Consider the following 13,945-nt stretch of genomic DNA (forward strand, 5'->3'; position numbering starts at 1 on the left):
CAGTAAAACCATTTTTCCTGCTCTCGCAATGCGGTATGTGGGAACCACAGCTTCTCTGTGGTCCTACATCCAGCAGCCCTTGCTAGCAAGTGGATATGACCAGATAATAAATCCAGGAAACACTTCTGATGACAGTGCAGGCATCTTCAAAACCTGCAGCTCTTGCATTAGGCAGTTAGTGGAGTAGGATGCAAAGGGACAATGTCAAATTGCCTGGTCTGTGGGGAAAGCTGTTAGCAACATCCTCACACAGGATTACTGAACACTGTAAGCTTGGGTCAGATGGTTGCGGGTTTGATAGAAAAAAGGAGAGAGAATAATGGTGAGAGAAAAGCTTTCTGCTAGGGCTTTATATGAAGTAATGGATGCAATTTTTTAAAATCGGGATGAAGCTACATGTTTTCTTACAATCCATTTGAGGTTACAGGTCTTCAGCCTGGATTCGGTGGCCCAGGAGTGAGCTGCTCAGAACACGACCACGCTGTGGCTCTGCCAGGGCAGGCAGCTGGCTGGCTGAGCCACACTTCCACGAGGTGAGTTTCTGGCATGAAGGCCAATTGCAGTTTATCTTGGAGGACTTGGGTCAGGAAAAAGGAAGGTGGGATGTGTTTTGATACCTAGAGCCTGGTGCAATTTCCAGTTTCACTCCTATGAGTGTAACCTAGCAAAAATTAAGGATCGACGGTGTTAGTTTGGATGGACAAGAAATATTACATTGGTGTGTTACTACAGGGTTTTTTATTTAGTATCCTGAGATATATCTGAGAAACTATCTTGCTATTATGTGCTACTCTGAAGTTGAGGCTTTTATTAACAGTGACACCATCTGAATCAATTAAAAATGGATTCTCATGTCAGATTGCTCAGAGATCTGGAATTAATTTTGATTTTTTTTTCTTTCTCTCACTAATGTAATTTCAGTTATATGAACTTGTGACATGATCTAAGGGCAAGCTCTAAGAATGAAAGTTTTCTATTTAAATTAAGGAGTTGTTCTTCAAGTCCAATAATTCTCCCAATTCACAGAGTTTTCTAATTTTATGCAACAATAAGAAAAAAGTTCTTGGTTTTACTTTCTCTGCTATATTTTTCAGAATATTATACATACAGGTCAGAATAGTATTTCAATTCTAAATAACTAGGCAAAAGAAAGCTGAACTCTTACTAAGACATCCACTGTTCTGGAGATGATCACTGTATTTAATAATGAAAAATCCAATTAGATCATTATTGTCAGTCCTCTGCAGGGTTAGGGTGTAATCCAAACCTCTTGTTTTCCCCGTAGCTGGTAAAGGATAAATCAGAGAGTAAGGGACACTCTCTTGGGTTTTCATGAAAAAATAAAAAAGAAGAGGGGAGGATCTCCTTGAAGAAAGGCATACATAGTCCCAAGGACTCAGAAAATGAAATCAAATTAGTTAGGAAGGCAGTAATTTTCCTCAAGCTGGAGTGTTTGGACATCAGTGACCTCCAAGACACAGAATGAAAATCTAAGGAGAGAGAATTAATAGTGAGGAGACAGGAAGAACACGTATTTATGACTCAGGGCAGGAACTTTCTAAAACTCAGGGTTTTGCTGATGAGGTAAAAAGACGAGAGAAAATCCAAGCCATTTATTTAAAGCATATCGCTAATGATTTGCTAGGGGGGAGTCTGAGACACTACATGATGGCTCCCTGCCTCCAAAGTTTTGAACATCCAAAAGTGCAACACTTGCTGCTAGTGAGGTGTCTTTAGGCTTGCTATGAGGAAATCATTGTAAGTCTTCATTTCTTTCTTCCCCCAGGACAGAAAGAAGTGGTTGGTTTCTCTAGCAGCAATACAAATTCTTTGCAACCTTTTTATGATTTATGCCAAAGCCAATCTGAGGTTTCTGCAGATGCCATACAGTAGTTGTACCTTCCATACATTATGCCATTGCTTACCCCACCTCTCACGGGTGACCACCAGGAGGTGGAGCTGCTGTTGCTTCTTCTTTTGGCACACAGCCAACTTAAAGTGTCCATAAACCTGTGCTCAGCCAGGGTGAGTGCCATTCAGGGAAACACAGCTGATGAGCAACAAGCAAGAGTCCCACACCGTGGGCTCTGAGGGCAATATTGCTTTTTTTCCCCCCTCTATTGTCATTGTTTCCTTTTATTTAAAAGTGAAGCCTCAGGGGCAGAACTCACATGGATGCTCTTGGGATATAAGGAATGCAAAACAACTACAGCTTGATTTTTCAGAGGTGCTGGGTCTTGACAGCTTCTAGTTACTCTAAGTGAAAAGCTGGCTGCTGGTTCCTGATGAGTAAGAAATCAGTGTTTCCTCTCCCTCTGCCTCTGCCGTGCTGTGTGGCCAGGACTGCAGTGCAGAAGAGTCAGCCAGCAGAGGAAGAAGGGACGTGAGAGGGATCCGAACACTTTGCTGCCACCCCCTCTTTGACCCCCACCAAAAGCCAGACACCAGCACAGTGTCTGAGCCATTGCTGCTGCACTGTAGGGAGCACAGACATCCTATGAAATACTCTGAAAAGAGTTTGCAATTATATTTATACCTCCCAGGGGTGCAATGGAAGTTTTAAAGTTTAGGGCTGAAAAGACTTCTTAATAAGTGTCAAATTTAGTGTCAGCACACAGTTCCTCATGAACCAAATGACACATCCTCTTCAAACTCTCCTAGGAAATTTGGCAGTTCCTATTATTAAAGCCTCTGTCATTACTTTGAACGAAAAATATATATAGAGAGAAAACTGACATGCTGCCTGCAGGCTGCTGGTGCTCAGAAGGTTAAGTCTTAGCGGCAAAGAAAAGGGTACAGCAATCTACCTGAGCACATCAACTGGCGGCCTAATGGCATGACCAGACATGTTTGTTAAGACCTGCAACATGTGAATGAAGTCATCAGGATGCTACAACAGGTCCATCATTCAAATGATACCCAGATTATTTTCTTTATTATTTGTGCTACAGTCACACACCTATTTTCAGGATGGACTTGAAGCACATGTTTTCAGAGACCATTAGGCAGAGAGTTGTCACAGGCACTGTGTGGGGCCCCAGATGGCCACTTTGCATCCCAATACAGCAAAAAGCCAATGTCATTCTGCAGACAGACTACTTGCTGTTGCTCATGACTTTGCTTTGGCCTAGAAGAGATTTTCTGCATGTAAAAAGGAGAGGTCTCAAAGACCAGTTTCTTCACAGTGCTTTTGGTTGGCTACCCTTCTCCTTCACTAAACTGTACCTGCACAAAATGCTTTTTTGAAGGCATGTTGATACTGCACAAATTTTCTCATCAAAAACATTTTGTTCACCCCTAGAATGTTAGATTTCCTTGAGTATGGAAAGAATAATCCTGAACAGGGCTTCATTTTCTGTGGTGTGGCTAGAATTAACTTTTTAAAACCTGAACTAAACCTGAACTAAAAACTGTGCATGGAGTTTCTTTGCCACACTCTCCACTAATATTTCACTATATCCAAACTTGTGTTTGTAAGAATAATTTTGTTTTTAAATTGCATCAGTTCAAATATGTGGGAGCACTCACTCTTCTCTCTGCGGATATAGGCATCACCTTACACTTGTAAAATTATAAACAGAACGTGAACAAATGCAAGCAAGTGTACCTCAGTGGCAGCACATTCCTGTGTGATACTTAATTGCATCAACTTAAAATCAAGTATATGCTGAACCTTTTGTGTTAATTTAGCTGTAGCCTAATATAAGCATTTTCACTTTCTGGTTCCTTGGTAACTGAAGGCTCATTCCGTACTGGCAGGACTGCATCCTATGCAAATACACGGGCACTAGCTGGTAGCAGCAGTTTAAGGCTGGGAGCAGGGTGGCTGTCAGCACTGTCTCTGTGCCATGCTCGGGGCACTGCAGCTTGTGTGCTCCTTCAGTGCGGTGGGTACCCCATAACCAGCTGGTCATCAGCTGTGGTCCCACATCCCAAATGTTGGTACATGGCTACTAGAACCATCACCGTGGCTTTGGTTCTCACCATGTTCATGGTTCCAGCCTTCTTTTTAGCATCTTACAAGCTGACAGTGGTATAAAGGGGCATGCCATCATGATCAGCTATGGGAGGAAACGACTTCAGGGAATTTAATTTTTGCAAGGCCCTGGATGTGTTTTGATGGCATCTCAGCATTTCAAATTGATCACATATTTAGTGTTTTAAGTAGCCTAACTGATGGATATACCCTTGTAGAGACTGGAATACTTCACAGAGCAGGTGAATATCGTTGCAGTCCCCAAAGGCCACAGTATTTTGCATGTGTTAATTCCCTGGAGTACAACATAGCAGATATCTGAGAAATAGAGTGTTTTTGGAAATCCCGACTGCCTAAACTTTACCCCAGTGTTATCTTGACTGCAACTCATGCCCCATAGCATCGGAGAGAAGGGGTGGGTGTTTATCTCTTTTTCTCTTTCTCTGGGAATCATCTGAATGTTCAGAAAAGGTAATGAAAAGCCTTAAACTCATGCCCATGCTTCCTGTACTGAGACCAAAATCTCCTGTAAGCTTGCCAGACCTTTTACAGCTGCACCCTAGGGATTTAATACTGTGCAGCTTATGAGTTTATATGAAATTTCATAAAAGCAAAGCCCTGTATTTTCACATAAATATATTTATTTCAGGAAAGATCAAGAAATGCCAATATATTTCAAACCAGTTCCCTACTGCATTAAAGAATGTGAAATATTCATGTGAACATTTGCTAATCTTATATAGTGAAATCTATTTCCCTCTCTATTTAGCATGCAGGCTGCAGCAGCTGAAGGTTGTTCAGCCTTTTCATTAGGAAGAAAAGTAAGGATGATTTGTGAAAACTACATGGAAGTAATCATAAGGAACAGTACTGAAGGGTTTTTAGAACAAAACCTTGTAAGCTACCTTGTAAGCACGCTTTCTCTTTCATGTCTTTGTTTCTTATATGGTGTTTCACAGCTTCAAACTGTGAATTTGTATTTATGGACATAATTAGAAGTGCAGTGTAAAATGCTTTCATAATGCAGAAATAAAAATTTAAGGGGCAGCACACACATTTTCAGAATATATACGTATCAGGATCTCTAAATTCTCCAGTAGGCAGCATCACTCCAAGCAAATTCCAATTTCTCTGTTCAACCATTATTCTCGATAATGTAATAAGTTACTTTCTCATCAGTGTTAAGTTTTGCGTATCCATCCAGATCGTCCTGTGGCCCAATATCTCACAAATAATCCCTTTCTTCATTCACCTGAACTCTGATAACTGTAGCAGGAAATGGAAAATGAGGAAATCTGAGTGCCTATGATCCCTGATTCCACCAGGGAAAAACATCTGACCTTGGGAATGCATTTAAGTCTCCTTATGGTATGGATTCCCTAAGCATTAAATGGAAATGGCATTTACTTTCTACTGAGAGATGCTAATATTTAAATATTGCTTCGAAGATCCTTAGATAAAAAGAGCTATATATGTGCAAATTTTTATGCTGCTTTCTACTTTCCTACAGCTTCAAGATATAATAATATACTGAAATGCTGAAATTTTGTTATGAAATAAAATTGTACTTGGAAATGTCAGGTCTGCACAGACCAGTGATCCAGAAGTCGCTACAGGCAGTGTATCACAAGAAGATGTAACCTAGCCTCTCCAGGTACTGAATACTGGATGAAGATAATTGCTTACCAGAAGCAGCTGTGACCATTTCCCCAGTGTACCAAGAACCATAACAAGTATATAAATGATGTCAGAAGCAAACCCTAAGGGGCAGTTCGGATACATCCACCTTGGAGAGTGGTGGTGATGGGGATGAAGAATGCTCATCTACGTGGGCAAGAGCCATGCCATGCCACTTGGCAAGTTCACTGTATTTAGTAATGCAGACACAGGCTATGAAACTCCCCTACATCTTCAAATTTTTGTACTCAAGCTTACATGGGTAATGCTCTGAAGAGGATGACTTAATACCCTGACTAGCACCTGAAATATCTAACAGCTGGAAGCATTTCTTATAAAGATTACAGGAAGAAATTTTTCTCCTTTGTTTTGCATGGAGACCCTGGACATTACGGAGCCAGAGATTTTTAGCAGAGCCAGCCCGGTCATGGCTGGAGTATTAAAGTAAATAATTGCCTATAATTCTAACTGTGATATATAAAGCATACAGCCATTTCACTGAAATTTTTTTTTTTTTTGATCCTGTGAACTTTTGTGTTCTATTACTGCTGTGTCAGCACAAAATTAATCCAAATCACTCCCAACACAGAACAGATTCTAAGAATCGAAGCCCTCTCTGTTCTCTGTTCATGCAGTGTGTGTCAGCAGACAGTAATTCCTCTGAATCTGCATACCGTTACTTACACTTTTTCCCCCTAGGTCATTCTATGGACTGAAGGCCAAGGCAATAGCCTGAATGAAGCGTATTCGTATGGCATAATGGTTCACGTTCATTATGGCAACCACACAAAAGAAATTCCATCACAGCAACTGTAAAATTTTGATACATTCATCTAACGCAAACCATCAGAAACTGGGTTGAGAAGTTCAGAATGAAAAAGGATCATGAGACTAGCCCACATCTCCTAAAAGCCAGACCACAGATATTACACTTCTTAAATGTTTGGTTGTTTCACATATATCCTGATTTAGGAACCAATACTAGAGTGAAGCACAAATACTGCAAAGCCACAACACATACAGTTAATTTAGTATTTCTGATCCTAGTTAAAAAAATAGTGCCTCTAGAGATCTCACTTTTGTAGACAAGAGATCAATTAGTATTGGGATAACTATCTAAGCTTTTGGATACTAATAGCAGTCTTTTCACTGAAACATCAAATGTTCTTGTTCATCCCCTTCACTTTTCCCATCAGTGTCCAAGTTTACTCTTTTCTCTTTAACACAAGGCTTCTGTAACAGGAAGGGTTGAGTTATGCTGACCCTCTGTAACAGATGAATCAACTCTTTCCTCATTTTCCTGCTGATGAAGTTCAGCCTCTCTCATTAAACAAACGAGAACAATTCAAATAAGAGCACTGCAAAGTATTTTTAATGCAGTTTCTAGAAAAGTGAGTAATCTTATGTCTCTGAGGAAATGAATGCCTATATAAGAAATGGATTACAAACACAAGATGTTTTCCCTTCACTGAAAATTAAAAGAAGGGACAAGAGCTGAGAGAGACCTTCCCTTAAGACACGCTCCTCTTTCTCCAAACGCTTACCTCTGTGAGAAAACGTCTCTGTAGGGACTGCCGTGCTGCAGCGCGATTCCATATCCTCTGTCTGCAACGGTGTTCCCAACTGTGTAAAAAGAACAGTCTGCATCGTTGATGGCCACGTATTCCAGTACTGCTGCGTCCCATACAAAGGCATAGTTTCCATATTTCACCTGTGGTAAACAGAGGAAGAGCTCAGACTATGGATAGTCAAGTCCAAAAGGAGGTCAGTGCAGTTAAAAATGTGACAATTTCAGCACAGTCTGTTCTTTAAATAAAGTGAAGTTTGGATGCCCAGCAGCTGTCAGCACAAAAAGTTCACCATGACTGGTGCCAGCACCGCGGCAGAAATGGTAGAAATGTGATCTGAGAACAACGTGCCATCAGTGAAACAGTGCCATGCTGGAAACCTGTACTGTCCCTCTTCAGGGAACAAAGGAAACATCAGGCTCCTTCCATCAAAGCTAAATTCCACCCTAAATCCCCACTAAATTTTTTCTTTGAGCTGTAAAACCAACCATTTAGAGGAAAGGTGGGCATTTACACTGGGGTGTGGGAGGGTAGGTATGGCTATCCAGATGGAAGATCACTGCTCAACATAGTCCAGATATCAGTCATGCTTCAGGTTGCCACAGATATCATGAACACCTAATGTGACTTTTGAGCTCTGTGCATGATTGCAGGCAAGATCACACCAATCAGATTTTTTGGGATTGTTTTCTTTAGCATGAAGTGTTTTCACATATATTCAAAGACTTTCATACAGTAAGATGATGTAAGGTAAATCCAAACCAACTCTTTATGCTGAAAACCTTTTAAAGTAACACTACTATCCATTCACATTTGAAACAAATCCAGATTTTTCTTTTCATTTAAATATATGGGATTTATACAAAATTTCAGCATTTATTCAGAAGCAAGCTTATCAAAATAAGCAATATCAATATATCATTTAGATTAGGCTTTGACGATGTAGACTGTCTTTTTAAAGACTTTACATATAAAAGTTACTTGAAGCAAGTCATACTGGCTGTTTGCTCACAAGATGTAGTGCACAAGCAACAATTACATTTGAGACATCTTCTTTTTCATACGTAATTAATATGAATTAGACACTTCAGGCCTGGAAAGGGAATATTTTGTATTACCATTTGTAAGCATGGTAGAGGGAGGATTTGTGCAGATTTTGGAGCAGAAAGGGAGCCATATTATCTGTGGACTCTCCATGATTGGCAGGATAAAGAAAATTCTTTTCAACACACACACACATATACACACATGTGCAGGACTGGGTCAGTTTTAATCTTCAGGCTCTGAAAATGGTCAAGAATGTTTTGGTTTTTTTTTGCCTCCCAGTGGAGGCTTAGGTCTATTTAAATGGCCAGGGAATCAGAGATAGAAGTGAACTCCCTGTTAACAAACAATGCAACTTGCATGCTTGTTTTATAGGCACTGCAACTCACAGACCCCTTCCTAGCTTGGGTTATTCTGATCTTCCTACAGGCACCACTTGGCTAAGAAATAGATAGCATGACTGAGAAAAGAGCCCTTCCTAGGAGCAAATAAAAGGATAATGACTCAGCGTGAAAAAGTATCATGATGTGCCGACAGCAAGGGAGGGAAAGAGGAGACAAAAGCAGAAAATCAGAAGAGAGGAAATGAATCCTGAGAAGGATCAGATGGACTTTCCAAACAAAGGAATTAAGGAAAAGTGCATTTCAAAAGAAGAGTAATTTTACATGCAGGGAGATAACCTTTGAGGTGATGGCAAGAGCAGAGAGTTATGTTTTTACACTTGCTTTTGTCCTAACCCACCCTTTTAACGTCCTAGTGCATCGAATTCACCTAAGTGCTTGTAAAGAGACTTATCAGGTGCTCAGCTGGCCAGGAAAAATTCTCTTGATTTGGCTGCCTTGCTGTAAAACAACTCACAGTGAGAATGTATAAAAGTGGTAAAAGCACTTACTGTCAATAATATCTGTGATGAAGTGGTATATGTAAGATCCTTAAAGCAGACCTGATAATATCACAGTTCAAGGTTCCCACAAAGATATTTCTTTTCATAGGTAAGATCACAGTGAGCCTCAATTAAAGCACATGGGGCAGGAAAGAGATTGAAGACACAGAAGGGATCATCCCAGCCAACTACCTTCAACACATGATTGTTCCATGCAATAAAATACATCCTTCTCAGCATTTTTGCCCTATCCATTTACAAATCTAGGGAATTCAAATCCTTGTAGCAGACCTAAGTTGCAAATGTCTGCTTGCAATCACTCTCTTTATGGAACTACTCCTCACTCTAACAGTTTTCATTGCTACTCATTGTATTCATTTTTACTACTTGTTTTTAAAAAGTAACTTTCTTATGTCATACCTAGTTATTTTTCCTTTTGCATTTCTAAATACTCTGGGGCTGACATCTTTCAATTATTGATGAACCTTTCTGTTACTTAGCTTTCTTTAATCTTTCCTTGCAAATCAATCAGTTCAGTCCTCCCTTTAGCAGTGACACTACTTTTGAACTGTCTCCAATTCTTAATTTTTATATATGAGAAAAACACCTGTCTTGCTAAGAGAGAATCAGTTATCTGGCAGCTCAAGAGGCATATGATTCCCTTTTTAGCATACCCTTCTTCTGAGAGTCATAGTCAAAGCCATCTGCCCATGGATCTTTCACACAGCTTAAGACTGGGTTTAGGCTAAAGATCTAAGAATATCTGGAGAACTGCTGATATTTTACAGATTTGCACCTACAAAGGAGAGGTAGCTATACTATGAAAAGGGGGTGTGATGCTCTGTGTGAAAGGAGAAGGGAATTTCAGAACAAAATGTCAGTTGAAAACCCATGTCCTTCTCTCTCTCCCTTTTATTATGAGAAGCACATATTCTGTAGCTTTCCAATAGCCATGCTGCAGATTTCCACTTTGGGCCTCAAAATGAACAGCAAAAATTCCAGCTCTGCATTATAAGAAAAAGTTAAGAAACTTACAGTCAGTCAATTATGGGGGTGAAATGAAAGCAAAATCTCCTTAGAAAAAGAAATGGTTCTTTAATATATATCTCACAACTCACAGATCTGCATCCCTGATTCTACATTTCCCCATCATTATATTGTCATGTTGTGTTGAGATAATAACATCTCAGGACGGTAGCAAATCTGAATGCTGTTCACACACGATCACACAGCCCAGGATTACCAAGGAAGCATCTGTAGGAGGGCAGCACATTATCATTCAGCAGCAACCCCAGCTTTCCAGTCCGCCAGGGTATGGCGAACTGACACTTCAGTCTCCTTGCATCCTGCCTGTCAGTATGGCAAAAGCTAAAAATGATTTTTGGAGTATCTGATGACTACTTCCATAGGAAAAAGAAAAAAACATAAAGAGAATTACAGGCAAAAATGAACTTGTTAGATGTTCATCAGGATATTTTGCACTCATGAGCTACACTGGTCATTAAGTGAAACTGGTAGGTACAGTACCAGATAGAAATGCTTGACTTGACTTCATGGTTTTGTGAGCAATTCCAAAAGAGCTACTGTAAAAAGAGTTGTTACACAGAATAGGGGCCATCAGCACATAGATGGTAAAACTGTTCCTATAGGGCTGTTATATTTCTGTTTTCTATCACTGCACATTTACAAGATTTTTATTTGCGCAAGCCCTGCCTGTAGATATTGGTTAAAATTTATCTTTGATGACACTGCCAAAACCTGGTTGAGTTATACAAGGAAAGCATTTAAAACCATTATACTGTTGCATATACATATATTTTATGCCAACATAGATGTGGATAGTATTTCTTCCTACAGCTAACCCATTCATGCAAAGTAGGCTGAATAATGTATTTGTTTACAACCCCAGCATTCTAAAAACAGATTTCTAGGTCGAGAAAATGCTAAATTTCAGAAAAAAATAATTGTAAGTAAACAACAACCAGCTACTGCAATTTTTCATACTTGACTTCTTGGACAATTATCTTTTTTGCATTTTAAATTCCTCTTTAAAAGAATTGCAGAGAATCCTCATGAAAGAAAAAATGTACACAGTAGGCTGCAGGTTAAACAGAACTGGCAGTTATTTTCCCTGCAGACCTCTTTTAAATATTTCATCATACATAAAATGTGTTACCTGTTATAAAAACAACAGAACTTTGAAGACCAGGGAAATCTTAAGTTTCAAGTAATTAAAATGATATTAATTTCCTGGAAGAACATCTGAGAATTATCAGACAATGCTGATGAAGCACATTTTCTGAATACCCTGTGCCTACCCTCTGGTGGCACAGTGGTGATGGTTTTTTCTACTCATTTCCATTAGAAGTCAGACACCATCCTTCCTCTCTGACCGCTGTACGCCTTTCCCTGCCTATGAAGTTGTCAGTTGTATTTCAGCCAAGAACACATGAAAAGAAACAGACTCTTCCACAGCAGTGACTCCAGCTCTGACCTAAAACCAATCAAGGACACTGATTAATCACCTGCTCCATACCCTCCGAGGGTCGTGTTCTCCAAAATGGACCATTCCACTGCACTGACTACACGGGGGAAAAACACCACCTGATGCTGCTAGCCCTATGCCTATCAGTGTAGGCCCAAACCTTTGGCATATATACATATAGAAATTATTTTTTTTGACATAATATTTGCATATTCAGCAAGCATGCAGTAGCTGCAGTCTGTACTCCATTCTATCAAACAGCTTCTCCAAGACTACTATTACATGAGGAATGAAGAAGGAACAAAATTGAACAAGCACTTGCAAATATATGACTGAGAGCTATCATACATAATGTGGGTATTGTGCTCCAAAATGGTAAAAGGCAGAGGTAAAATTTGTGGTGGAAGCTTAAATCAAGATTTTTGTGTTGTCAGATGTTGCCAACAGCTTGATGGCATTCACAACTGGGTTTTTTCAGCCAAAGGGAATGGAGACACATCGATCTCCAGAATCCTCTTGCAAGAGGCTAATGAAGTTGCTGTTTATTAGACTAGAAGCAGAAGTCAGATCTTCTGCCTTCAGAGAAATTCTCGGTTGCTAATTTGTTTTCCTCCAGGGACAAAGGTTTCAAGTCTTGGTTTTGTTCACAAAGGGCACATTTCTGGCTAACTTCTATTTGGATCCTAGTGAAATAAAATACCACATTTCAACTTTGTTGAATAAAACCCATTAACAGGTCTCGCAAAACTAAACTTTCTGTAGTTCTGAAGTACAATTTTCGAGCTTCTTGCCCCAAACTCCCTTGCAGGCCAGCACGTGGGGCTGATCTACACAACTTAAAAGTGAAATGCAGTTGTGCAATTGGAAAGGCAGAATACGAATCTGACCAAAAGCTCTCTGTGGTGCATGACGGGAGTTGAATTCCCATGGTGGTATTAACACAAAATAAAAATTCCTATATACATAAATCTCTGTTCAGTCATCAAGGCAAGCAGCTAATTAAATAATAATAATAACAACCCTTTAGGCTGTAATTTTGCAAGGTCTATAGAAAGGTACTTAAATTCAAGGGGCACTATTTGACAAACATTGAAACTTATTCCTTGTACTTACTCAAACAGAAAAGTGCAGAATCATTTCTAAAAGTGTTATCAAGCTAATGCCCAGGAGCAAACAGCAGCAGGAAATGAAACACCAGGGAGCTTAGGGGAAGAAAGAAGAGGTTAGAAATCCCAGCCTCATCTCCTCTTCAGTATGAAGTTTATCTTTCATTACATTGTCATATCAGCTTCAACAGCATGTCTATTTCCTCCAGATAAAACTTCATCAGGAAAAGCATTAATTCCTCGGATGCAACCCACCACCAACTTCTTGAGAAAAGCCTCAAGATCACACTTTTGCTTGTTACACTGGGCAGACCTCGAACAATTCATCTAGAATTAGAAGAATTAACTCAGGTATGAGAGCTCTGTAATAAGAGGGCATCTTTGTATTAGAAATTGTCAGTGACTAGTGCATTCACATTTTGCCGATGTAATTAAACAAATCTTGCAAGTTACAAGAAAGAAAATAACAAGCAGAGCAAAACAGAGAGTGGGCCAATCAAAGGTAGAATTTCTGAGGGTGGTGGGGGAATGGAGCCAGCTGCTTCTCCAGATAACCACAGCAAAACACGAAAATGCCAGCAGATCACACTGATCACTGATATGCAGTTGAACCACAAGTTCGTTACAGCTAACATCAGTTTCAGATGGAAGAGAAATGGAAGAAAAGAACAACGGAAAAAAAAAAAAACAAAACAAACCAAACCCTCATCAAAACAGACCTTTGAAAGGTAAGAAACCATTTTTTTTAATGAAAGCTTCTCATTTATTTTATGACAACTGTAGATAGTAATGGAGACCATTTTAAGGGTATCACCAGTGAAGGTCATGCACAGAAATGATATGAAATCACTTTCTCAAAAACTTAGATCTGTGGTAGCCAAGTGACACTCTCAATAAAGAGGCAAATTTAAATCACTGAAGTGACTCCCCCCTTCTGATGTATCTGTATTTTTGTGGCAGCTAATCCCAAATAATTGAGCATTTAAATGAGCAAATGTACACAGATCAATCCTCTTAATTTGAGTGAAAAAGTAAAATTCTGTGGATTAAAGTATCATGAAGAAGATCAATGCAGGTGAATTTAGAGAAGTAGCATCGCCTTCAAATTAAGTCAATCCAGCATGACACTAAAGGATTCTCATCCCCATTCTTTAGAAGAGAAGCAGAGTCAATCTAACTGCAGTTCTTGGACAGTGTTCCTTATTC

General features: G+C 39.6%; 1 protein-coding gene across 1 annotated transcript in view; it reads right to left on the reverse strand.

The window, feature by feature from the left end:
* The window catches only part of GRID2 (glutamate ionotropic receptor delta type subunit 2), a 594,006-nt gene that overhangs the window by 61,667 nt on the left and 518,394 nt on the right, over nt 1-13,945 (reverse strand). The window contains 1 exon segment of the mRNA XM_026848052.1: nt 7,198-7,364. Coding sequence (XP_026703853.1) covers nt 7,198-7,364 — 167 coding nt within the window.

The sequence above is a fragment of the Athene cunicularia genome, assembly GCF_003259725.1.
Source record: "Athene cunicularia isolate RWA chromosome 4 unlocalized genomic scaffold, athCun1 chr4_part2, whole genome shotgun sequence".
Classification (NCBI taxonomy): domain Eukaryota; kingdom Metazoa; phylum Chordata; class Aves; order Strigiformes; family Strigidae; genus Athene; species Athene cunicularia.